The sequence below is a fragment of the Rattus rattus genome, chromosome 8 (genome assembly GCF_011064425.1).
Source record: "Rattus rattus isolate New Zealand chromosome 8, Rrattus_CSIRO_v1, whole genome shotgun sequence".
In the NCBI taxonomy this organism is placed as follows: Eukaryota; Metazoa; Chordata; class Mammalia; order Rodentia; family Muridae; genus Rattus; species Rattus rattus.
The window spans coordinates 101,534,088-101,562,053 of record NC_046161.1 but is presented as its reverse complement, the minus strand read 5'-3'; the positions used below and the strand labels follow the sequence as shown (position 1 = coordinate 101,562,053).

The window sequence follows — 27,966 nt, the reverse complement described above, 5'->3', positions numbered from 1 at the left end:
TCCTGCCAACGCACAGGTGCGCTCCAGTGGGCAGAGCCCTCCTGTGATCCCCATGTGGAAGCCATCGGTGAGGTCTCCACACTGTCCCCAACACCTACAGGAACGAGCCCTGAAGGCACTCCTTGGCTCTTTGTACTGAGGACCACCAGGTGACTAGTCAGGACACTACAGAGCACAGTATTCAGATCCTCCCAGGCTCCCACTGTCTGAGCGGCTGGTGCCGGACGCCCTACGTATACCAACCTTTCTTTCCACCTTCAAGACCCAAGTAATACCTTCAGGTTCTCCTGAGAGTCAAAGGACAACTTACAACATACTTGAGCTTGGAGTGTGGAAGTAGCAACTTGTTTAGACTTGTTTCTCAATGAAGACGAACAGTGTGTCGAACCCCTTTCAAGGGGTAAATTCTCTATTTCATTCACAGCCCTCTAGCCCTTGACTCCTGAACACAATGCATCCAATTTCAAAACCCATTCCGTATGTCGTCACTTTTTAAGTAATGTGTTTCCTAAAATATTAAATACGCAGTATGGAAGACAAGTATATGCATTAGCCTGTTAACATTGACATAGAAGCAAATTTATCAATAAATTGAATGTTATTCTCCTTAACAGTGATGATGGTAGTTTCTATAGACTTTGTCCTCAAGCACGGGACGCAATTCCAATAAGAGGTAACGCATATGCAAAGATTCAGAGCACGGGGCAGTAAGGTATTGTGGTCTTCCGGTGGAGCGAATCAAAGTTGAAGGCTAAATGACACTTTGGTGGTATAACTGGGAACAGCTTCTGTAATAAAGAAAAACATAAATATATACTTAAGATATTTATTTATTTACTTTTTTCGTTTGTTTTTCAAAACAGGGTTTCTCTGTGTGGAGCTGGGCCAGGCTAGCCTCGAACTCACTGAAATCCACCTGCCTTTGCCTCCTGAGTGCTGGGATCAAAGGTGTGCGTGCTATCGTTTTGGTTCATGAATAGCTACAAATAATTTTTTTTTGTCAGTTTGATTTATGTCATTTCGGATGGTTTTACCGAGTCCCCAGCTCACCTCTTTCTTTAAGGTCTTCGATGTATGCTTTCATAAATTCCTTATCGAAGTGCTGGCGGTCCTGTTCGCTTTCTACTGTGTCGTCACTGTCCTGACATCGGGTCTTGTCAATGGGATTGTCCAAAAGGCTTACAAATCTGTAGGAAAAGTACAGAAAGCACACGGGTTCACTGTGAATGTTCGACTGCGAAACCCCTCTTCTGTGTGCTGGAGAGACGCCTCCGCAGTCAAGAGCACTGGCTGCTCTGCCAGAGGACCTGGGTTTGAGTCCCAGCAGCCACATGGTGGCTCACAACCACCATCTGGAACTCAGGTTTCCTGAGATCCAGTGCCCTTTTATGATCAATGAGGGCACTAGGTATGCATGTGCTTATGCATGCAAGCATGCAGGAAAGCAAGACACACACATAAAATTAATACATCTTTTTAAAAGATGTATTTATTTAATGTATATGAGTACACTGTCGCTGATACTATTACAGATGGTTGCGAGCCACCATCGAATTTCTGGGAATTGAACTCAGGACCTCTCGAAGAGCAGTCAGTGCTCTTAACCACTGAGCCATCTCTCCAGCCCAATACATCTTCTTATAGAGTAAAATTAGAGGAGGGAGAGACAGATGGATCTCTGTGAGTTCAAAGCCAGCTTGGTCTACATGAGTTCCAGGATAGCAGGACTAGGTAAAGAGCTGTCCCCTTTCACTCTATAGATGGACAGATAAATTACTTTCTTATGAGCATTTAAAGAGTATGAAGGTATTTTCCTTCCAAACAGTAGTTTCTTCAACCCATCCATTTATTCATCCTTCCTTTTCTCCACTGAGCCACACACGGATCATCATTCTTTTTCTTTAATCCATGCTCAGGGGTCGGGGATGTGGCTCAGTGGGCAGACTGCCTCCCTGGCGCGCGCACAGCCCTGGTTTTGATCGCTAGCATCCTATAAACTGCGCATGCCTGGACTCCCAATACTCCGGTGGTGGAAGCAGGAGGGTGAGGAGTTCAAGGTCATGCTCCACTGCGTAGTGAGTCTGTGGTTGAGCCGCAGGAGAGACCCTGTCTAACAGAAATTAAGAGTCACGAGTCAGCCGGTCGTAACTCCGTTTTCCCCCTCCTTGTTCACAATGCACCATCCAAGAAATTTGGAGACGTATGGGAAGGTTCCCGAGGGCACGGTTTCCTGCCTTGTCGTCTTCTAGCCACTCTGGAGGGAGCAAGACTTCACCCCGAATTAGAGCCTGTATCACCTTTGCATGGATGGTTGTCTTTGTTTTGGGGCTCACTGAGGAAGTCAGAAAGATGAAGCAAACAAAGGATTCCTCTATCCAGGGCAACAGGGGCGTGACAAATGAGAGGTCTAGCCTTTGCTAGACACACATTATGTTGCCCAATGGCAAGTAGTATTTGTAGCTCCGTATATTTAATGATCGTATTCCTCGGGGCATTAGAAAAACGAACCCCTTCGAATTCCCATAGAAAGTGGGGTAGGGTCAGACTCTGGGGAATTTGAGAATCATCTCTTCAGGCTGTAATCTAATCTACCGCCCTGGATGGAGCCAGAGCCGATTGGCCCTTGCGCCTGTGGAGGGGTGCTGGCCCCGGGAGCCCTTCCGTTCTGTGTACTCACTTCAAAGGCGTGGAAGCATCGCAGAGGGCGGTCGGGAGCTCCACCAGGTCATCCCCACTGACAACCAGCAGGGTGAGCTTTTTGAGGTTGAGCATGGCTTGAGGAAGGTAGGTCAGCTTGTTTTTATACAGGAGGAAACCTTGTAGCTCTTCCAGCCTGTGGAGAAGCGAAGGCTCAGGACGGACCCCACCTCCCCACTCCCTCCACCCCCGGAAACCTCCGCAGGGTACAGACGCGTGCAACCTGGACCTTTCGCTTCACATTTACAGTTAGAACTATTTTTTTAATTATGCATGAAACTATGTAGATTTTACTTTTTACCGACTTAATCGCCCACTGAAGACGGGGATTTAGCAAGTTACAGGAGAAGCCACACGGGGCCTAAAAATCAACATATGCCTAAGTGTCTCCTGCATTTCCCAGGGTTCCTGTGAGAATAAACAGAGCAGTCTGTTTCCTTTCATACAGTCTACTCTTTTTTAACGTTAAAGAAGGAAGAAGCCACAGAACAAAAGGGGATGAAAAAACAAGGTGATTTAAGTTTGTTTTCTTTTTTCTTTTTTTTTTAATTTTTTTTTTAAGATTTATTCATTTATTATATATAAGTACACTGTAGCTGTCTTCAGATACACAGAAAGGGCATCAGATCTCTTTACAGATGGTTGTGAGCCACCATGTGGTTGCTGGAATTGAACTCATGACCTCTGGAAGAGCAGTGGTGCTCTTAACCACTGAGCCATCTCTCCAGCCCTGCTTTTTTCTTTTTAAATATTTATTTATTATGTATACAGTGTTGTGCCTGCATGTCTGCCTGCAGGCCAGAAGAGGGCACCAGATCTCATTACAGATGGTTGTGAGCCACCATGTGGTTGCTGGGATTTGAACTCAGGACCTCTGGAAGAGCAGTCAGTGTTCTTAACCTCTGAGCCATCTCTCTGGCCCTTAGGCTTGTTTTCTTTGCTTTCTAGTTCATTCTAGTCTGGAGATCCTACCTCCAGATTCTGTTTTGTTTTTATGTTTTTATTGTTTTTTTTTTTTTCATTTATTTACCGTGTCTTGTGTAATGCCAGAAATATCTCAAAGACTCCTCTGTCATTTCAAACACAAACAAGTGCCACTTGGCCTCCCTAGCCCAGCAAGTGCCAGCATTCATTTCTCAGAGGGACCAAGAGTAGAGGGATGCTATCTGGAATGACAACAGGTCTAAGCCACCACCAGTCTGTAAGCCCTAACAGTCTATTTACACTTCCTTAGCAAGAGTGTAAAATCCAAGAGAACATGAGTTGTTTCTCATCCACTAAGCCGACTCAGTCCTCTTTCCAGGCCTGAGATAAGAAGCCCTAAAAATATCAGTGGCACAAATGAATGAGTGAATGAATGAATGAACCTATCTATCTTACATGTTTCAGTGCAATAATTACTATTTAAAGAACAGGTTACATTTTATGTTTTATTTCTATTTGTGTGTTGGCACAGGCTTAATAGTATCAGTGGCAGGAAAGAATGAATCAATCAATCAACCTTATATGTTTTTTAATTATGTGTTCACGAGTGTGGCTGCCCACGGAGGCCAGTGTGTTAGGTCCCTGGAACTGGAGGTGCAGGCAGTTGTGAACTTCCCAGTGTGGTGAGTGGGTGGCGGGAGCTGAACTCAGGTCCTCCAGCATAACAGTTAAATACTCTTTCTTTCTTGCCCTTTGTTTTATCATTGTTTTTTTTAAGACCCGGTCTCTTTATGTAGTCCTGGCTGTCCTGGAACTTGAAATGTAGACCAGCGTGGTCTTGGACTCACAGAAATCCACCTGCCTCTGTCTCCAGAGCACTGGAACTGGCTTACTGGCTATCTTAAAAGCCACGCTGCCTCTCCAGCTCCTTCACTTAATCTCGCTTGTTTTCCCTTTAACTTACACATACTTATGTGTATCCAACGTGAGGAGGCCATCAGAGTGCAGCTGCCTGAGGAGGCAGATCACTTGGAGCTGGAGTGGCAGGCAAGTGTGAGCCTCTGATGTAGATTCCGGGACTTGAGTTCTCTGCAAGGGTGCTTGGTCTTAACCACTGAGCCATCTGACCAACCCTCTTACATTCTGAGGCAGGCAGGGCCTCTCACCGAATCTGGTGATAATCAATAGGCTAGACCGGTTGCCACAAGCTCCCAGGAGTTCCCTGTCTCTGCCCACAAGAGCACGAGGGTTACACTTGGGAGTAGCCACACACGACCTTCCTAGGACTGTTAGGGACCCAGTTTACAGAGCAAGCACTTCACCCGCAGAGCCATCTCTCCAGCACATAGTTGTTTTTAAAAAGAAATGGCTGCATGGATATAATTTAACAACATAGCTCCCATGTCCTTTCTGTTTAAAGTTATATGCCTTGAATTAGTAAGTGAAAAGTAATAAAATTTTTTCTCACTGATGTTCTTCTAAGCAGAATAATGTGTTTATACATAATAATGTTTCTATATACAATACATCTTCTTTTCAATTCCCATGAAGTAAAATTAACAATATTATTCTATGAAAGATGGCTTGGTGGTTAAAAGCACTGACTGCTCTTCCAGAGGTCCTGAGTTCAGTTCCCAGTAACCACATGGTGGCTCACAACCATCTATAATGGGATCTGATGCCCTCTTCTGTCATGCAAGCATACATGCAAATAGAATGCTCATATTTATAAAATAAATCTTTTTGGGGTTGGGGATTTAGCTCAGTGGTAGGCGCTTGCCTAGGAAGCCAAGGCCCTGGGTTGGTCCCCAGCTCCGAAAAAAAAAAGAACCAAAAAAAAAAAAAAAATAAAATAAAATAAATCTTTTTTTTTAAAAGAGGCTCTTATCAATAATCTTAGCACCCAGGAAGCTGAGTCAGGAACACTGTGAGTTCTGAGCCCTTCCAGGCTACAGAGTAAGTCCCTATCTCAAAAATCAAAAAAAGAAAAAAGAAACCAAGAATCTCTCTGAAGCTGTTTGTGGTGGCATAAGTTTATGGATCCAGGACTTGGGAGGTTGAAGCAGGAAGATCATGAGTTTGAGGCTAACCTGGGCTACTCTGCAAGACTCTGTCTCAAAGGAAGGGAGAGAAGGAAGGTGCAGTAAGATAGCTCAGCAGATAAGGGCACCTGCCACCTAGCCTGACAACCGGAATTTGGTCTCCTGGATTCACAAGGTGGAAGGAGAGAATCAATTCCCACAAGCCAATCTCTGACTTCTATTCCCAAGAACGCACAAACACGCACACACACACACACACACACACACACACACACACACACCACTCGGTTTTTAAAAAACCGAGTGTGGTGTCGTATACCTTTAATCCCAGCACTTGGGAGGCAGAGGCAGGCAGACCTTTGCAAGTTCAAGCCCAACCAGATCTGTATAGTGAGTTCCAGGCCAGCCTGGGCTGAAAGGGGAGAACCAGTTATTACATAGGCAGAGACAGACAGACAGATGACTAAAACAAATCAAATTTGCCAAGACAATGAAAATGTGTTCAAATGCATACATGACATATGTGTGATACACAACAAAAACTGTCTTGTTCTATCATCTCCTAGAGACAAACCCTGGAAAAGTAGTTGGTTTCAGAGAATATTTATGTGCTAGCATATCTAAGTGCCAACCGGTCTCAGTGTGTTAGCAATCAATTCATGTACCTCACCTTAGGATGCAAGTAGCTACCTGTCTATATCTTGTGGCAGGTCAGTCAGATCATTGTTGCTGATATCCAGCCACTGCAGACGACACATCCGCAGGACGCAGATTGGGACGCTGGAGAACTTGTTTGCTGAGATATCCACAAAGGTAACCTGTTTCAGATTACTCAACTGGAAAGGAATAAAAGAACATTCTAATTACCCTCTGTCACAGTCAACCCTGATTGGTAACTTGACAGGATTTAGAATCGCCATGGAAACCAACCTCTGGGCACCTCTGGGAGGGAGGGACTGTGTAGAGTGAGTTAACGGCGTTTGGAAGACCCCACCTTAACTGCGGCTGCGCTGACACGGTCCCTGGGCTGGGGTCCTGGGCTGCACAGAAAGGAAGAGCAAGCTGAGCAGCCAGCGGCGTCCGTCACTCTCAGCTTGACTACGCAGTAGGAGTGACCACCCCAAGCTCCTCCCACTACCACGGCTTCCGGCCATGAAGGATGCTACCGTCGAAGTGTGAGCCATCGTGAGGCCCTCCTTCCGAGAGCTGCTTTTGTCGGATATTTTATAAATGGCATCAAGACATGTCACTAATACACCTCGTGAAAACGGGAACTAAGTTCGTCTAACGATGTTTAGAGTAATGTCTCATTCTCGAAAGCATCCATGAGTCTATGCACGGAAGACCAGAGCCGCTGCGTGTTTTGGGGCACCCACTGTGTAGCATTCGCTGTACTTCCTGCTGGGTATATTAGAGTAAGCAGATAGCAAAACGATAGCTGCCCTTGGGAGGTGACGTTTTCACAAAGCAGCCAACTCATGTAGGAAGAACTGACAAGCATCGACTTTCAGGAAATGAAGAGTGAATTTGCCCAGCAGCATGATGGAGTGGTGGCCAGGGGTCCGAAAGGATTTCTTGGAGGACAGAAGACTGGAATTGAGTCTTCCAGGCTGGGAAGTAGCGTGTGCAGAGTCATAAAAGACAGAGTTCAAGTCTCTTCTTGCTGCTGCTGCTGTTGTTGCTTTGTCTGTTTGAGACAGGGTCTCACTAAAAATACCTCGGCTGTTCCGGAACTCAATATGTAGACCAGGCTAGCCTCTGTCACAGAGATCAGTGTCCCTCTGCTGGGATTAAAGACGCGTGCCACTATGGATAACTGGAAAGTTCAAGTCTTAGAGAGTATGATGGTGTGTGGAGAACTGCATCAGGCTCTGACAAATCCTGAGGAAACCCACATTGGCGCGGGGCACGTGATATGATAAAGACCCCCTTGATCTTGTCTGGCGTCGGTAGCTGGGCAGACTGGATTTTTCTTTTGTGTTTTTTTTTTTTTTTTTTTTTTTGGTTCTTTTTTTTTTTTGGAGCTGGGGACCGAACCCAGGGCCTTGCGCTTTCTAGGCAAGCGCTCTAGCCCGGAGCTAAATCCCCAACCCCTGGATTTTTCTTTTGTGGTTTTTATATCCACAGTTCTTGTTTGCAAGGTGCCAACTCAAACACATGAAGAGATATATTTTACCTCAGTGCAAATCTACGACTCTTGAATAAAGTTGAACAGATGCTGCATGTTGTTACGGATGTTTGGTAGCTGCTATGAAACAGAAGAGCTTTTTTTTAAAAACTTGCTTACTTGGAGAGTCCCTGAATAAAATTAGGTAATCTCTCAAAGCACACTTGCAGGCCACGAAGATGGCTCAGGGGATAAGAGTGCTTGCAGCCAAGCCTCACAATATGAGTTCGATCCCCAGGGCCTACACTATGGAAAGAAAATCAACTCCCAAGAGCCGTCCTCTGATTTCCACATGCACCACACATAGGTGCACACAAGACAAGTAATGCCATAAAGAAATCCAAAGCACAGCGTTCAACATTACTAGAAACGCAGAATGAGGTGGACCACAGTAGAAGGGAAAAGCACTGGGCTCGTGTCCATAGATAGCTTAACATGAATCCCATCTCCGTGGCGTACTTCAATACGCTCCACCGAAGATACATGCTTCAACTGTGTTCTTGTCTGGAATTCTGAAAAATGAATCTGAAGGCGGCACATGACAGTGAACGATCAGAGAGCTACGCTGGGTGCCGGTCCAAGGCTCTGCCCAGGGTGACAACAGTCAGACAGACAGAAAAACAAATAAAAAAAAATCCAATCACCATCTGTCTCTTTTTTCTTCTGTTTAGGCTGTACGGTGCTCTGAATGAATGTGGCCCTCCATGTCTTACAGGGAGCAGCATTATTTGAAAGAATTCGGATGTCTGTGCTTGTTGGGAGGTGTGGCCATATTGGAGAAGTACTTATCACTAGAGGTGGGTGTTGAAAGTTCAGAAACTCCAACCAATGAGTACGCAGGGATGGACCCATGGCTCCAGCAGCATATGTAGCAGAGGATGGCCTTGTTGGGCACCAAGGGGAGGAGAAGCCCTTGGTTTTGCCAGGCTGGACTCCCCAGTGTAGGGGAATGTCAGGGTGTTGAGGTGGGAGTGCATGGGTAGGAGTGGGAGCTTCCTCATAGAAGCAGGTGGGGGTGGGAGGAGCTATGGGAGAGCGGGGAAAGGGATAATATTTGAAATGTAAATACATAAAATATGCAAGAAAAATAAAATTAAAAAAAAAGAGATTTCAGAAACTCCAGTCAGGCCCAGTGGCTCACTTCCTCTTCCTACTGCCTGCCATCCAGATGTAGAACTCTTGGTTCCTTCAGCACATGGCTGCCTTGCTTCCCACCACGGTGACAACGGACTAAACCTCTGAACCCGCGAGCCAGACCCAGTGAAATGTTTTCTTTCATAAGAGTTGCTCTGGCCATGATGTCCCATCACAGAACCACAACTAAGAGGGGCTGTCAATGTATCAGAAGAAAATGATGTTTGTTTTGTGGGGTGGGGTCATCACACACACACACACACACACACACACACACACACACACACACACACACACACAAACACGTCTGCTGAGACCAGAAGAGGGCATCTGATTCCCGGGAGCTGGAGTTCCAGGTATTGTGAGCTGTACAGACACATGGAGGCAGGGAAATGAGCTCAGATTATCTGCATGAGCAACAAGCATTCTTAACTGCTGTTCTTAACTGCTGATCCCTCTCCTGACAGCATTAACCAACTGAGAAGGAAATTCCATGAATATAAGAGGTATTTTCTGGCTAGAGATGGCTCAGAGGTTAAGAGCACTGGCTGTTCTTCCATAGGTCCTGAGTTCAAATCCCAAGCAACCACATGGTGCCTCACAACCATCTGTAAAGAGATCCGATGCCCTCTTCTGGTGTGTCTGAAGACAGCTACAGTGTGTACTTATATAGAATAAATAAATAAATCTTTTTTTTTTAAAAAAGAGTTTAATATCAGATTCAAAATAGCAGAAGAAAAAATCAGAGAGCTGAAAGGCAGCTCAAAGAAACTATCCAACCTGAGGAGGTTTTAAAGGATGAACTCTGGGGATAGATAGATGGCTCGGTGGTTTAAAGCATGCAGAAGGGGTTGGGGATTTAGCTCAGTGGTAGAACGCTTGCCTAGCAAGCGGAAGGTCCTGGGTTCGGTCCCCAGCTCCGAAAGGAAAAAAAAAAAAGCATGCAGAAGACTGGGGTTCCATTGCCCACAACCATATGTATAGCTCACAACTATCTGTAAATCCAGTTCCAGGGGACCCAGGAGACCCAGTGCTCTCTTTTGATCTCTGAGAGCACCAGGCATGCATGTGGTACACGTATATACATACAGACAAAAATATTACCATACATACACACATACATACATACATACATACATACATACATACATACATACATACATACGTGGGCAGGTAGATGGGTAGATAGCCCAGGTCTCGGCAGCTAAGAGCACATGATGTTGGGGTTGGGGATTTAGCTCAGTGGTAGAGCGCTTGCCTAGCAAGCGCAAGGCCCTGGGTTCAGTCCCCAGCTCCGAAAAAAAGGAAAAAAAAAAGAAAAAGAGCACCTGCTGTTTTGTAGAACACCTGGACTCAAGTCCCACCGACCACGTGATGTCTAGAACCTTCTCAAACACCAGTTCCAAGGGGTTCTGATGCCCTCTTCTGGTTACTGAGGGTACTGCACCCATATGATACACATGTATGTGTGCGAAACATTCATAGACATAAAATAAAAGTATATCAATTCTTTTTTAAAAAGACAAAATCCATAATATCTTCTGGACATTTCAATCACCTTGTTCCCGTTGTCATAAGGCCTATGGAAACATTAATACACTAGACACAGACCATACTCTAAGGATAGAAATTATATAATATATATATAGTTTGTTTTTTTGAGACAGGGTCTTGTGTGGCCCAGGCAAGCCTCCAACTTTCTACGTGGCTTAGGATATCCTTGAACTTCCTGATTCTCCTGCCACTACCTTCAGGCTCTGAGGTTGCTGGCTCATGCCACCAAACCCAGTTTATCAAGTCTACCCAAGGCTTTGCACATCCTAGACAGAGACTCAAACAACTGACCACCAACCCTAGCCCTAGAAACACTATTAGAAGAAGATGAAGCAAAAGATTTCAATTTCCAACAAGATATTTTTATGCCTGTTTAATAGATGATATCTGTAATCTAGAACGGAGAACTTGATTAACTATTCACTGAGATGAAGCTGGAAATAAAGGAGTAAATCTTTTCTCATACGGTTCTAACTGGCTGACGTGATCCTACAGATAGTACTTCAGAGATGTACTAATTTTGAAAATAGTCATTAGATCTAGTCTGTATTCATGTTAAAACGTGATTTTTAAATGATTGTCAGATAAAGTAGAACAGAGGGAAAAAATGAACAATTTCCTTTTTTTTTTTTCTTTTTTCTTTTTTTCGGAGCTGGGGACCGAACCCAGGGCCGTGCGCTCGCTAGGCAAGTGCTCTACCACTGAGCTAAATCCCCAACCCCAAAATGAACAATTTTTATCACTGAATAAAACTCAAGGGATTTCTTGTGCTAAGAGAAAAAGGACCACAGCATCCTGCTAGGCACGGTTGTTGCTTGCAAAGCTGTCACAAAGCGCGGGCTTTCCAGAACACTGCTAAGTGGGAGACAGTGTCTGGTACCTCAGCTCACCCTGAATGAGCTTGGCAATGGTACAGTCAAGACGCACATTCGCTGCTCAGATCTGCGCATGCGCCAATGCTCAGTTCTGGACTCCAACTCCACTCAGACATTCAGAGTGGCGGTGGGTTAGGTCGTCTTTCTCTGTCTTGCTTCCATGTCCCTTATAAAATCCTTAGACAAATCTTTAGAGAATACTCTATATCTGTCTCTGTGTCTGACTTCCGTTCATCGCCCCGTTACCCCCCAGTTCAAGACGGTACAGTCAGTCATTTGCACTTGGGCAATCCTTTCTTTTAATTCTCTAGACTGTAACGAGGTAGTGTTTGCATGCCATAAAACACACCCATCACAGATGTCCAGTGGATCATAAGTCAACTTCAGGATATCTCTATCACGTATGCTTAGATTTTCTTCTTCCTACGTTATTCTGTGCTCTCAGTTTTATCATGAGGAAACCGTGAATCTACATCATATCTCTACAAGGTTTTCTTTCTGGAAAGTTCATGTAACATGCTTTTAAGTCTGGTGTTCTTCAAATTTCCTTTAAAAAAAAAAAAGATTTACTTATTGCAGACTGTCGCTGTCTTTAGACACACAAGAAGAAGGCATCAGATCCCATTACAGATGATTATGAACCACCATGTGGTTGCTGGGAATTGAACTCAGGACTTCTGGAGGAGAAGTCAGTGCTCTTAACCACTGAGCCATCTCTCCAGCCCCTTTAAATCCTTCATTTATGTCATAATATACAGTTGGTCGAGGGGTTTAATTTTCCCAAGACTTTATTAAATTGGTTGTCCTTTCTCTACTGAATTATCTGGATGATTCTGTTGAAAATTCAATTGATTGTAATATAATATAGTTATATAGTTGGTCATGGTGATGCACACCTTTAATCCCAATATATACAGCAAGTTTCAGGTCAGCCAGGACTACAAAATAATACTCTATCTAAATAAAATTATAATATATATGCAAATATATTATTGAGGTTTATCTCTGCAATCTCAATCTGCTTCACTTTCTCTGTTTTTATTTTAATTCTTTGCTGGGACAAAGAATTCTTTGTAAGTTTTGAAACCGCAGCGTATGAGTTCTCTGATTTCTAGCGGGGTTGGGGATTTAGCTCAGTGGTAGAGCGCTTGCCTAGCAAGCGCAAGGCCCTGGGTTCAGTCCCCAACTCCGAAAAAAAGAAAAAAGAAAAAAAAAAGAACAATTTAGCAATAAAACAACTAACAACAACAACAAAACTAGAGGGGTTTTTTTTTTGGTATTCTGTCTAAGCTCCACCCCCACAGCTACCTGGCAACAACCAGATATGCTCTGCCCCACAGTTGCCTGGCAACCGCCAGGTATGCTCCGCCCCACAGTTGCCTGGCAACAGCCAGGTATGCCTGCCTATAAAGGGGGCTGCTTGCCCTCTCCTCTCCCTCTTACTCTTCTTGCTCTCTCTTTCTTTGTCCTTTCTCTCTCCTCACTCCCCTCCTCCCACTTCCCTCCACGTGCCCATGTCCGGTCTCCTTTACTTATCTCCCCTTCTCTTCTTTCATTAAACCTCTCCTCGTGGAACCATGGTGTGTTCTGTCTGGACGCGGGCCGAGATTTAAACCCCAACAGTTTTAGTAAAGGTTTCTCCCAGTACAGAGCACTCTTTGTCATAAGCTACATAAAGCAAGTCGTAGGACAGATGTGCTTGTTTCTTACTTCAAAGGGGAGCTCCATCAGGTCCAGATTCCCAGAACAGTCTAGTCTCTCTAAATTCTCACAGTCTCCTAGCTCCGGGGGAATACTCTTCAAATGGTTGAAACTCACATTGAGTTCTTTCAGGTTCTTCAAGCGACCTGGCAACACAAAATGTAAACCTCCATTGAGTAGGTCCTTCAGAGTCTTAAGAACAGAAACAAGCTTGATAAGGTGGCGGCACAGGCCTTAAAGCTCAGTGCTCAGAAGATAGAGAAAGGCAGATCTCGTGAATTCCAGCCCAGCCAGATCTACACAGTAACATTCTCAAAAACAAATAGAACAGAAACAAATCTCAGGGGTGAAACCTTCCCCTAATGACAGGGAGTCCAGACATGTCAGTGAGCGCCCCTATTTCTACTACTGGTACTACGAAAGCAGAAAAGATCACAGTTGTATTTAACGAGCCCGACTCAAAAAGAAATTCGAAACAAGAAAAAGAAAAAACAAAACAAAAAAACAAAAGCAAAAGAGGTGTGCAGACATAAAGCAATTCTATGTTTGTATTTTAAGAGCTCTTTATTAGCTGTCTGCTCATCTTAGGCACTTCCGGCTTTAGTCGGAGCGTAGGCACTGGGTTAACGATCGGTTTCATTTCCCTAGTTCTTCCATCCCTGCTGACACTAAAGTTAAGGTGTGCATTAGTTACTTTTCTGTTGCTGTAATAAAATATCATGACCAAAAGCAACTTGGAGAAGATAGTTTGAGGTTGCAGGTTCGGCTCGGCTCTGCGATCTAAGAGCACTGGCTGCTCTTGCAGAGGTCCCGGGTTCATCTCCCAGCATGCTTGTGGCAGCTAATAAGCCACTTTAACTCCTTTTCTGGCCTCTTCGGGCACTGCATGTATGTGGCGCACAGTCACATACAGGCAATACACCGATTACATAAATAGAATGTTTAAAAATTGAAAGAGGAAAAACAAAAGGCTTATTTTGGTTTATGCTTCCAAGGGGAGAATTCATAATGGCAGAAAGGGCATGACACGGATACAGAAGCAGGAAGCTAGCTGATCACATGTCCTCCCACTGCAGGAAGTAGAATACAGAGCCTCAAAGCCCGCCCCCACCGACGTACTTCCTTCCGCGCGGGTCTTCGTCCAAAAGGTTGTTTCCCACAAGCAGCGCCACCAACAGAGACCTACATTTCTCGCTCAAACTACCTCAAGGTGTCAAGGGGATTTGTCCTCTGTATAGCCTGCGTCCAATCAAGCACCCTCGGTGTGCTAACCCCATGAGAGCTGAATCAGGCCCTGGTTGTGAAGATCGCTGCAGCTCCTAAGATAGAAACCGCAGTGCCTGCTGGTAGATTCTAACAGGGCATGAGGCAGATACAAAAGTATGCACGAAGTTCTGCCTGCATGGTAAGTGACTAAAATGAACACATAGTTTACAGGTCGCGTGTGATGCACCGTTCATCTTTCACATCTGCACTCTTTCTCTTCTGATATGTCATGCTTTCCGAAGAATATCCAAGTCAAGCGGGGTGAGAGTACATCCAAGAGAACAGGACATTTCCAGAATGATCGAAAAAATACTGTCTTCTAGTTCTGATTCTGTTTTCTTATTAATTTTATTTTAATTGTATGTGTATATGTGTGCACATACATGCAGGAGTCTTTGGTGTTAGAAGAGGGCATCAGATCATCCCTGAAACTGGAGTTATAGGCAATTATGAATTGCAACAAGTGCGCTGGTCCTCTTAGCTGCTGAGTCATCTCTCCAGCCCCTCCCTCCCATTCTGATTCTTGTTGGAAAATATAGACAGCTAGCTCCAATCTAGAAACTAGCATAAGAATAAATACATAATAATACTCCGACAATCACAAGGACCTTGAATAGAGGACCAGAATGAGGTGCCCGATTCTTCAGTGTTCATGAATTTGCCCAGCCTGTACAGCATGATCTCCGTGCTACAGTTAAGGAAACACAAGACTTGGTTGGCTGAGTGATTGCCCAACTCACACACTGGCCTCCCGTGATGACCTCACTTACTGTTCTCCCCCCATCCCCCACTCCAGCGCCCATCAGTGCTGGCGGCACCTGAGAGTTTTGTAGGGAATTTTTAAAACACCAGTGCCTAACTCGGGTATGGTGATGCTGTGTCTGCTAGCTCAGGCAAGCTAGGCAGCTGAGGCAGGAGGATCAGCATGTGGGAGTCAGAGGACAATTGCAGAGGTCAGTGCTCTCTCCTACCATGTGGGTACTGAGGATTGAAGTCACTTGTCGGGCTTGGCAGTAAATACCTTTATCTGTTGAACCAGGGCACCTTGTAATCTTCCCACACTGCATATAGGAAAGTAACAAGGCCTCTGATAAACTGTCCAATGACTCCCCATCTAGTGTCCTAGGACATGTGGGAGTGGGACCAGTGCCAGGAATGTTCAGCATTTGACACTGGGACATGGCCTGCAAAGTTCAAGAATCAAGCAGTGAAGTTTAAAAAAAAATCTCATAGTGTTTTAAGTAAGGTTTTGATTTTGTCTTGGACCACATTCATAACTTTCCTGGGCCCGGCGTAGCCCAGAGCTGGACTCATGCATGCTAGTTCCTCAGACCCAAGAGAAAGACAGCAATAATAATTGTAATCTTCATTTTAAGAAGATTCAACCAGACAATGGAACATTCAAAAATTATTAAATGTTGGCCAGGCGTGGTGGTACATGCATGCCTTTAATCCTAGCACTCGGGAAGCAGAGGCAGGCAGATCTTTGTAAATTCAAGGACAGCCTGGTCTACAAAGTGAGTCCAGGACAGCCAGGGTCTGTTACACAAAGAAACCCTGTCTCAAGAAAACAAAAGCAAAAACAAACAAACCATTATTAGATGTCGATCAATCAAAATGACGTAAGCTAAGCTAATCATATCAATGGATGGCCATAGAGACAGGATATATTTTAACGTACCTTTACAATAGTCTTGTTATTAATGTGTCTCTACTACTCTGCCTCCCAAGTGCTGGGATGAAACGTATGCATCACCACACCCAGCACCAAAAAATTCTTAAAGTGTTGCCCACTCGCAAGGCTTCAGGTTTCTAAGCAACTGCCAAACATCTATCAATACCGAGTCATGCAGGCAGGTAGCCTGTGATACTCCACGTCCTAAAGGGGACAAAGCCAGGGTGAACCGGCAGCTCAGAGAACAGGGAAACCGCTGAGGGACACCCAGGAGCAGGAGGAGAAGGAAATGGGGACCTGCCTGCTCACTGCCAACAAGGACCAGAGATACCCTGGTAACCTACCGATTTCGGCGGGAAGACACGTGATTTGGTTCTTTGGCAAATCCAAAATTTTCATCGAGTGGAACAGCTCGATGTACGTGGGAATGATCTGAATGAGGGTGCTGTGAATGTGCCATTCTTTGAGGTGTGTCTGTTCCCTGAGCGAATCAGGCAGCTCCTGGAACAGAGGGAGCAGCATCAGTCAGAGGCAGCTCCTCGGTGCGCACCAAGCCTGACAGGCCAAGGATCTCAAAATACGCAAGGCATGTGAGAACATCAGAGCCGAACTGCAGCCATTTCTACAGAAGCCAAGGGCGGTTGTCAGTGATAATATCACAATAGCAGATCAGCCCTTTTTCAATATTAAAATCAAGTTCTAGTCAGGTCTAGTGGTGCAGGCTTGGAAGTCCAACTGTTTGGGAAGTCGAGGCAGGCGTATCGTAAGTTCAAGGCCAGCTTGGACAGTTTAGTGAGAGCCTGTACTCCAGATATCGCTAACTTTACAAACTATTTAATGTCTGTAGTCATCGGAATAATGGAAGAGGACCTGAGTTCAGTTCCCAGCACCCACACGCTGTCTCACTACCATCTGTAACCCCAGTCCCAGAGTAACCCGACATTTTCTTCAGGTCTCTGTGGATGCCAGACACACACGTGTGGATACATTTACATATGTGTAGGCAGATTACACATACGCATAAAATAAAAATTAAATCTCAGAACAATTTTTATGAAAAGGTAACCTTCCAATTCAGTAAGAAGTCTTGTCTCAAGAAAATTAAGTGAGCTGGGGTTGGGGATTTAGCTCAGTGGTAGAGCGCTTGCCTAGCAAGCGCAAGGCCCTGGGTTCGTCCCCAGCTCCAAAAAAAAGAAAAGAAAAAAAACAAAACAAAACAAAAATTAAGTGAGCTGGACATGTTGGTAGCGCACATCTTGACTACCAGCACTCAGGAGACAGAAGCAGGTGTATTTCTCTGAGTTTGAGGCCAGCCAGCCTGGCCTCCATAACAAATTCCAAAACAACAACAACAACAACAACAACAACAATAATAATAATAATAATAATAATAATAATGTCAGCTGGGTGTGGTGGCACACGCCTTTAGTCCCAGCATTCAGAGGCAGGGCATCATAGAAAAACCCCGGGCTGGAGAGATGGCTCAGCGGTTAAGAGCACCCAACTACTCTTCCAGAGGTTCTGAGTTCAATTCCCAGCAACCATATGGTGGCTCACAACCATCTGTAAAGAGATCCGATGCCCTCTTCTGGTGTATCTGAAGACAGCTAAGTGTACTTATATATAATAAATGAATAAATCTTTAAAAAAAAAAAAGAAAAACCCCGTATGGGGTGGGGACGTGGGGTAAGGGTGAGGTGGGAAGGTGTCCCAAAACAAATAAAATGGAGGACCAATGGAATGGCTTACCAAGCAAAGGTGCTTGCCACAGCCTGACAACCACAGTCCAATCCCTGGAACCAACAACATGGGGGACAGAGAGAACCAACCCCCTCAAAATTGCCCTCTGACCTCCATGTCACGCACACAGGCACACTCCATTCTGGTCCAGCAAGATGGCTCACTGGGTATATGCCAAGCCAGATGACGTGAGTTCGGTAGACAGGCACCATCTCCCTCCCTCCCGATCTAAATGATGGAAACTCAGAAGGGAAGTAGCAAGGAGGCTGCATAGGATAATCTCAGCCTGAGAGAATCGTAGCTCACAGAACGGTCAGTGAGGTAATCCTCGCCACAGTCCCATGTGCACAAGAGGGGCTGGGGTTGTGGCTCAGGCCTGAAGCCAGGAATCAACCCCCAGCACTGAAAAAGGAGATAGACTTCTTTCAATGCATACAAATGGGGCGTTCATTTGGCCAAGGCTGAAGTACATAGCCACGGATAGCCAGCATAGCCACGGGAGCCTGTTTATTACAGACAGATGGACGGGCGGGAGGGCAGGCAGGCAGGCAGGCAGGCAGACAGACACCTCGACTCACCTTCCACTGTGTCCCTGAAAGTTCAAACACGAATGGACTGCTCCGTTTGCCTCTGTCCTTGACTCGTGCGCTCTGCCTGGCCACCGAGTTCCTCTCTATCCTTTCCAGGAGCCTTGTGCTGGTGTCTACGAAGCCATTCTTGCAGTACTCAGCCTGGGGCACGCCCTTCCTCCTGCACTCGGCCACAAATTCCCACTCCTCCTTTATCCTAAGACAGGAAGCAGAACACTAGTTATTTCCCGGGGAAATAAGCAGCCTCGATCCTCTACTTCCCTGGAACCTGGTTTCCCACTGTGGGGTACCTAGGCTTTGTCCTGGCCTCTCCTTCCTGCCGCCAGGGATGCTGGGGAATCTGAGAGCCCTCTGTACATCACTGGCTGCTGTGACTAAGAAATGAGCTGAGTTTGATGGACCCTTTGGCTAACCTCCTACCAATGTTACCTATGGCTTTCCTTACCTGTGGTTTCTTCCAAACTACCCCGGTGTCCTGTCTGCCTTTGACTCCACAGCTCCACATCTCTGTCCCCTACGTCTGTCTGCAGTTGTCAGCTCCTTGTTTGTTTTGTTGAGTCAGACGCTCCTACAGCCCATTCTGGCCTTGAACTCACTGTGCATGACCACAGACTCCTGATCCTCCTGTCTCCACCTCCCAGAGGCTGGGATCACAGGCATATGCTGCCTTGCTCTGTAAACATCTCTTTCCTAGTGCCAGTAAGAAGCCACCTTAGATATCATGAAGGTTTCGTGCCTAGCATTAAGCTAAGGGATCGGGAACACTTTAAATAATTAACACAGCTCCAAGGTTTCTATCACGGGAAGAAGCACTTTGAGGATCATGAGTTCAATGCCACCCTCTGAAACACAGTTGGCCAGAGGACAACTCAAAGATGTCATTTCTCTCCCTCCATCATGCAGGTCCCTAGGATCAAACTCAGATCCACAGATACAGGAGATGGCTTTGTCCTGCAGAGACATCCCCCTGCCCCAGCTTTTCTTGCTTCTGAAACCGAATCTGAAGGCCGATCCAAGCAACGTAGTGAGAGGTAGCACCTGTGTTGTTTCTGTATCAGACCCGGACACCCTGGGCTACTCAGACCAGGAAATGGAGCAGGTGAGATGGTTCAGCAGTGAAGACACTGCCTAATGACCCAAGTTTGACACCCAGAGCCCATGGTACAAGAGAATTGACTCTTGCAACTTTCCTTCTGACCTCCACAGGTCAGTAGCAGAGGGCACATGAGCACACACACTAAATAAATTTAAAAAAATAGATTTTGGGGTTGGGGATTTAGCTCAGCGGTAGAGCGCTTGCCTAGCTAGCACAAGGCCCTGGGTTCGGTCCCCAGCTCCGAAAAAAAGAAAAAAGAAAAAAAAATAGATTTTACAGTGGTGATTGATTGATTGACTGATTCACACTTTACACCTTTTGTTGCTAACTTAAAGCTAACAAATGCTCACACGCACACACATACACACTCACATACACATATATACAAACTCATAAACACAAACACACACACATACATACAAACTCACACACACTCAGAAACACACACATATTCACAAACATACACACTCACAAACATACACACACACTCACACACACTCAGAAACACACACATACACACTCAGAAACACACACATACACACTCACAAACGCACACACACACAAAGCTGGTGGTTTTGCACACCTTTAATCCCAGCACTCAGAAGGCAGAGCCAGGTGGATTTCTGTAAGTTCAAGCCCAGCCTGTTCTACAGAGCAAGTCCCATGGTAGTCAGGGATAAACAGAGAAATCCTGTCTCAAAAAAAAAGAAAGGAAGGAAGGAAGGGAGGGAGGGAGGGAGGGAGGGAGGGAAGAAGGAAGGAAAAGAAAAGAAAAGAAAGGCAAGGGGTTGGGATTTAGCTCAGTAGTAGCGCTTGCCTAGGAAGCGCAAAGGCCCTGGGTTCGGTCCCAGCTCCGAAAAAAAAAAAAAAAAAAAAAAAAAAAAAAAAAAAAAAAAAAAAAAAAAAAAAAGAAAAAAAAAAAGCAAGGCAAGGCAAAGCTAACAGATTCTCCACCATGTGCCACCTAGAACAGCCTTTGAGGTGAATTAGCCAATCAGAATGCCATTTTCCCTTTAACTACAAGCACCGCTCAAGAATTCTGGTTTTGGTTTCTTCTCAGAGAATGAACGTTATAGATGTATGCAAAGCCTTCTGAGTGCCCAGCCTTAGCACGTCACCATCCACCATGCCAGAGTGTTGATGTTGTCACCATCCACCATGCCAGAGTGTTGATGTTGTCACCTTCCACCATGCCAGAGTGTTGATGGGACTCTGTGCTCACACTGACCATAAAGAGAGTTTTGGAAGCATTAACTCCTCAACTTAGTGGGGTTTGCTACACTTTATTTTTATTTATTTATTTTTAAAGATTTATTTATCTATTTTATGTATATGAGCACACTGTCGCTGTCTTCAGACACACCAGAAGAGGGCATCGGATCCCATTACAGATGGTTGTGAGCCACCATGTGGATGCTGGGAATTGAACTCAGGACCTCTGGAAGAGCAGACAATGCGCCATCTCCCCAGCCCCTACATTTTATTCTTATTGTGCGTATATGCATGTGTGCATACATAGGTCATATTTGTATATGAGCTCTTGTTTGTTTTTGTTTTTCAAGACAGGGATTCTCTGTAGCCCTGGCTGTTGCAGAACTTGCTCTGTAGACCAGGCTATCCTTGAACTCAAGAGATCTACCTGCCTCTGCCGCCTTAGTGCGGGGATAAAAGATGTGCTCCACCACCACGTGGCTCCATGTTGTAAATATGACTATCCAAGGGTGAAGGCTCTGGATTCCCTGGAGCTGGGTTACAGAAGGTTATGAACAGGCCAACCTGGGCGCTGGGACCTGAATTCGGGTCCTCTTGAGAAAGCAGCAAACACTTTTAATCCCTGAGCAGCATCTCTTCAGCTCCTTAACATAGTGGGGTGTGTGTGTGTGTGTGTGTGTGTGTGTGTGTGTGTGTGTCCTGTGTGTGCACAGAATGTATGTAGTGCCCACAGAGGCCAGAGGACAGCATCAGGCACCCTGAGAGGCTGAAACTACAGGTGGTTGTGAGTTGAGCCCTGGCATGCTTCGCAAGAGAAGTGAGTGCTCTTAACACTGGGCCATCTCTCCAGCCGCTCAACGTAGTTTTTGTACAGAACTTTTACTCATACTTCACGAGTTTCTGGCGGTCAGATTACATCATTTCAACTCAAGTGCATGAGCACAGTGAATCTTACCTAGAATTCAGCGCAGCAGGCAAAGCTGAAATGTGTGAAGAAAGTGCTTAGCAGGGGCACTGGGTGGGCTAGTGAGCGAGGTCAGCGAGGACAGCTAAGTGGCCTCTACACCATTTACCACACGGGATTCCTGTACCATCTCTGTCCTCCTCGTGCCCAGCACAGTGTGGGACATTGTGTAATGCCTGACAGCTTTGGGTGTCTCTGTTGAAGTGCTACTGGCTACAGCAGCACACGGGTCATGAAGTCTGTGGAGGAAAGTGGCCCTGAGTGTTCGGGATCCCAGTGAAAGAGCCCGCCCGCGCCATGACACACAGCCACCTGCCCGAGTGCCCACTCCCACCAAGCTCAAATAACAGGCACCAAAATGTACTTCTCCAGGGCGCTCTTCTCCAGCCGCTCCGCCTCCTTCTTCTGCCATGCTTTGTGCTTCTTGACACGAGTTTCCCATAAGGCTCTGACAACAGAGATATCAAACACGACCACTTTGTGTCCCATTTGGGGAGCAGCATAAAGTTACCTATAAAAAAATACATGTGTCAGCTCCATATGCACATAGACTGGGTTTTTCAAGCATATATTTTAAAGTGTTTGTGTGTGGGGGTGTTGTGTATGTTGTATATGTGTGTTGTATATGTGTGTGATGTGTGTTTGTGTGTCTGGTGTATGTGTATGTGTGTGTGTATATATGTGTGGTGTGTGTAGTGTGTGTGTATATGTGTGATGTATATGATATATGTGTTTGTATGTCTCATGTATGTGTGTGTGGTGTGTGTGATGTGTGTGGTGTGTGTATGTCTGGTGTATGTGTATGTGTGTGTGATGTGTGTATGTCTGTGTGTGTGATGTATGGTTTGTATGTGTGTGTGTGTGATGTTGTATGGTTTGTATGTGTGTGTGTGTGTGTGTGTGTGTGTGTGTGGTGTGGGGGTTGTGTGTGTGTGTGTGAGGTTGTGTGGTTTGTGTGTGTGTGTGTGGTGGATGTGGTTGGTGTATGTGTGTGCATATGTGTGTGGTTGTGTGTGTGTGTGTGTGTGTTGTGTGTGTAGGTATCTATGCTGTGTATGTGTTGTTGTAAAGTGTAAACTGTGCGGCTGGAATACGTTTCCGCCAAGATATCTAGCAGATATCTTGGGGCAGTGGAATTAGCATCAAAATACAGATAACTTCAGGGCAAACCACAACATGCATGTATACATACATACATGCATGTTGTGTATTGTATGTGGTGGATGTGATATGTATGGTGTACGTATGTGTGATTTGTGGTTGTGTGTGTGTGTGTGTGTGTGTGTGTGTGTGTGTGTGCATGGAGTGAGCACAGGTGCCCCAGGAGGCTTCAGCCTCTGATTCCCACGGAGCCAGAGTTACAGACGCCTGTGAGCCACTGGTAAGGGACTGGGAACCAAACTCAGATCCTCTAGAGAGGTGCAGTTTCTCCATGGATATTGAATTATTGATTGGCTGGGGTAAGAGTGGGCACCTCTATTTCTTGCTGTGGACAGACACAATGAGACACAACAAAGACAAGGAGAAACAGGGGTTGGGGATTTAGCTCAGTGGTGCTTGCCTGGACAAGGCCCAAAGGTCCCCAGCTCCGAAAAAAAAAAAAAAAAAAAAAAAAAAAAAGACAAGGAAAAACAATCTACATTCAAGAGTCTTACTGCTGGGGTAAAAAGCCATTAAAACAAGAACCACATAAAACCACACACACACCCACACACACACACACACACACCCACACACACACAGACACACACACACACACGCACGCACACACACACACACACACACACACACACACACACACACACTCACACACACACACACTCACACACACACACACTCACACACACACGCACATACACACACACTCACACACACACACTGTCACACACACACACACACCACCAGCAGCAACAACAACAACAATAATAATAAATACATTTTAAATTAAAATAAAACTTCTAAAGAGGCAACCAAAATGCCAAAGTAAAGCTAACGGCGCCTAAGCAAGGGGAGAGGCTGGGAGGCGCCTCCTGGGATGCGGGCGGAGAGTGGGGTGAGGACCAACACAGGGTGATATTAGCAGATCAGATTGTTTTTTTAATTTATGTACATAAGCGCTCTATCTTCAGACGCACCAGAAGAGGACATCAGATCTCATTACAGATGGTTGTGAGCCACCATGTGGATGCTGGGACTTGAACTCATGACCTCTGGGAGAATAGTCAGTGCTCTTAATCACTGAGCCATCGCTCCAGCCCAACAGATCAGACTTTAAACTTTCTTTATTACTTTTATGTGTATATGTGTTCTGCCTGTATCCATGTCCGGGTGCCATGTGCTGTAGTGCCCATGAAAGCCAGAAAGCAAAAGGATGACTGAGATTTCCCCACACTTCCCACATGACCAGGCTATAGGGGAGAATACTGGAACATCTGCACACAGGGATATAGTTCAGCTCAGCGTGTGAATCAGACATCTGAGCTGAACAAACCACCAAGGAGCCACAAGAGGAAAGAAGCCAGGTAGACAGTGTGGAGAACCGGCAAGGGGGTGGGGCTGGCGTAAGGAGCGAACGGAGACACAACCTTAAGTTTAGTTGACAAACTTTCCATGCCTTCACCCCCAACAATCGGAATAAGTTCTGATTATGTCAGAATCGCTTTACAAAAGCGTTGGCTCCTCGAAGCCAGAGGGCGTGAATGGAAAAATATGTCCCCTGGCACCAGGGCTCTGGTCTGCGCTCAGAAGTCATATGCCAGGGGGGAGGAAGGGAACACTCAGGTCACCTAGTCCTCCGCCCTGTCAAACGATAAATTGTTCTGTCAAGGGCTTAAGGGGCTGGAGGTGTGGAGTGGGTACCTCAGAGCATCACGGGAAAGATCTGGAGGAGCTAGCAGGAAGCCCAACATGTCTCCCATAGGATGCCAAGCCATTTTGATACTCCCTTTTGAGGGATTCAGAGAGAGGGAACAGCAAAAGAAAGAGAGGGAATGGAATGGAGTTGAGAGAAACAGAGAGCATGTGTCAAGAAACACCTGAATACTCAGAGGGACAGACTGACTTCTTGTGACCATCGGGAGGAATGAAGATATCCTAAAGTGAGAGATCCTTGTGCCTCTTACCCTTGACTAGCAGACTCCGAGACAGCTGACCCTCTCCCTAAAATTGAAGTTTCTCCCAGTAATGCTGGGGGAAAGAAATGACTGAAATCTGGCCCCAGCTAATGGAGGAACGTGTATCTCAGAAAATTTTGCACAGCTCTGACAACTGGCCAATCGTGTTGGAGCCCAGACAATGGCCATGGGCAGGATCACACGACCAGGACAGTTTAGCAGTCTACACCGTCTTACCTTCCATTTAAACCTCAACCTCGGGCTGGAGAGATGGCTCAGTGGTTAAGAGCGCTGACTGCCCTTCTAGAGGACCTGAGTTCAAATCCCAGCAGCCACATGGTGGCTCACAACCATCTGTAATGGGATCTGATGCCCTCTTCTGGTGTGTCTGACTGTGTACTTACATATAATAAATAAAAAGTCTTTACATGTCAACCTCATGTTGACTCAAAATGGACTTGGACTTGGGAGCAGAGTCCCTTGGAATCTTGTTCTATTTCCAATGTAGCCCCTTCCTCTGCCCTGTACTGGTGTCTGTTTAACTGGCCCATCAAGGACAGCAGTTGACCCCATTTTGTTGCAGCTGGGATCCAGGTTCTGTCCCTAACAACTCTGATGACATCCCACCTGCCTCCCTGAAACTTCCACAGGCTCCGTCTAGGTGTGTCCTCTGTGGGAAGATGCCCTGCCCTCTGTTTAGCTTGCTCTAAAAAAATGGCTTGCTCCAGTAGAAACTGAGCAGGGTAGGGGTTAGGGAAGTGGGGCGTTTGCTGTACTCCACATCAGGAAGGCAGACCGAGTTTTCCAATAGAACAGGGGGGTAGCCAGAGGCTAAGGTTTAAAGTAAGATCAGAACAGCCGCCACTACATTTCAGATGAATTATAAACTGAATCGTATTTTATGCTGTCAGATCTGTTTCCCTTGGGATTTTTGATTATTGTTATGTTAATCCGTTAAACTAGAAGCTCTAGGGACAGAGGGCACAGAAAGGACTAAGAGGACAGGGGCTGAGTCAGATGGCCCAGGCTGGAATCCTGCCCCCTGCTTTACTGGCCACATGTCCCTAAGGGCAGAGCGACTGGATTTTCATGTGGGCAAAATACAACCACGGCACCCAGTTCCCTTGCTTAGTGAGGAGGCACCCTGTGATCTTTGGGTCAAACGCTGCTTAAATGGGACCTGCCACACAGTAAGGCTTGGGGAGGGAGAGCCAATGACTTAAAGAAATTAAGACAGACCATTGGTCATCAATTAAATGTAAGATCTAAACAAGAGGTGAGCGCTGGGGTGTGGCTCAGCTGGTAGAGTTCTTGAGGGAGGGGAGGCAGGCAGGAAACCCAGGTTCCTTCCCCACCCTGGGCTACCTGAGACAACAAGCAACCAAACTGACACACCAGAGGTCTGTGGGCATTAAGGGGCTTGCCCCCATTCGACTAGGTTAGCGGGTTCTACTCCCCCAGGCCCTGTCCAGCCAAGAAGCCACGGCACTTGAGGCTGTTTACAAAGCTGGACAATTCTCCTTGGGTCTCCAATCACTTTGCCACCCTTGTCCCAACTACACCAGGGCGCGCGAAGCTTTACGAAAGGAAAGACCACTTCCCCAACCCTCCCTCCCTCTTAGCTGTCAAGTATATTTTCCAAGGACCAGAAGAGGGCACAAACAAAGTTGATTTATCGCCCCTTGGACAGCACGTTAGAGCTCATTCTTGGGCACGGGGGGTGGGGTCCTCTCGAAGGAACTCAAAGGATTCCTGAGGACCTTGCCCCGCTCGCAGACTGAGCGCCCCACGTGCTCTCTGTCTCCCCACTCAATTATGGTTCTTTGAGCTAAGCACCGGTCAAAGCCTGGTCCTCTCCGAGTGCTTAGATGGTGGCTGGCTGGAGCTCACCGCACACCTGGTGACGTCGTAAACAGCCAAAGCGCACAACGCGGGCTCAGCAACCGGCCCCCTAAGCAGCCGCGACGTCCCCCCCACTCAGCTTCTGCGCAGTCGCAAGACCGGCGCTCCCACCCCTCGGCCGCTGGGGCAGAGACCACCCCCCCACTCACCTTCCCTGTGCTAGTGGGCGCTGACAGTCCCTGGTCGCAAGCCGCCACGCTGTAATCCGTTTTCGATGCTGTTTACAGCCGCAAGAGCAACACCCCCCTGCGGAAGGGCTACCGTGCCTGTGCGCTAACAGGCTATATTTGTAAGCGGATAACATGATCTGGAGGACATGTGCTGATAAACTATCTATCTATTCTATGTGACTCAGCCTAGCAGGAGACAAAACAGATCTGGTCGGGGAGGGCTTGGCACCCGGGCACAGCAAGATTATTAAGCAAGCTGGGCTGCTCGTTTCCACAGAAGGCTGGCTCTTCCCAACAAGTAAAGGCTCGGGAGAACGGAACAAAACAGGGGAAAGCATTCTGAGGTCTCAGGACTAGGAGCCAAACAAGAGACAGGATTAGAAAGGCCCTAGAGAGGGATCAAGGATAGTAAACGTTTTCTGCAATGTTTGGAGCAATAATACACTGGAAGTCTAGATTTCATTCTCATATGCTCTTTGTCTGTTTGCTTGTTTGTTCCTTGTATCCTTCCTTACAAGCGATAGTTTAGTTTTTAGAGAGTTTGCGACCTGGGGAAATAGTCTTGCTGGTTGATGGCAGACACGGGAATGACACCCAATAAATAATGGAACTCCAATCTACTCCCAGGAATCCAACTGGTTATAACAGCAAGGGCTCATCACACACCTTGCTTTGAACCTGGACCCTGGAGCCGACCTGTTATACCTGAACTTGGGAGGCAGAGTCAGGAGATCAAGGTCATCCTCATCAGAGAATGGGCCAAAGCCAACCTAGGCCAACCAACCACCTGTCCTACGTCTCCACCCCACTCCCCTCAAATAACAAGCAAGGTGACCCACACACTAATCCCAGCATTCCTGAGGTGGGTACAGGAAGATCAGAAATTTAGCTTCAGCTACATTTGAAGTTCAAAGCCAGTCTGGGCTACTTGAGACACGGTTTTCAAAATTCAAACAAAAAATGTAAAGAATTGTTGTCAGTGCACTAAACTCACATGTACAGAGTACCACATCACTGGGTTAGGCATACCCGAAGAGACCTTCCAAGTTGAGGGAGGACAAGCAGTGCACACCTGTGATCCTAACTCTCAGGACATAATGGCAGCAGAGTCAGAGGTTCAGGGCCATCCTAAGCTCCTTAGCCT

At 46.2% G+C, this 27,966-nt stretch overlaps 1 protein-coding gene across 1 annotated transcript; it reads right to left on the bottom strand.

Annotated features, from left to right (window-relative positions):
* Window positions 1–383: 383 nt before the first annotated feature.
* On the bottom strand, window positions 384–27,073 carry Lrrc2 (leucine rich repeat containing 2). The gene is made up of 9 exons (XM_032910093.1): window positions 26,802–27,073; window positions 22,002–22,148; window positions 18,354–18,561; window positions 16,380–16,536; window positions 13,104–13,240; window positions 6,354–6,499; window positions 2,678–2,833; window positions 1,051–1,187; window positions 384–788 (listed from the first exon to the last, which is right to left on the bottom strand). Exons 2-9 carry the CDS (start codon window positions 22,124–22,126, stop codon window positions 739–741), a joined length of 1,116 nt encoding a protein of 371 aa, XP_032765984.1. The 5' UTR covers window positions 22,127–22,148; window positions 26,802–27,073; the 3' UTR covers window positions 384–738.
* Window positions 27,074–27,966: the final 893 nt, after the last annotated feature.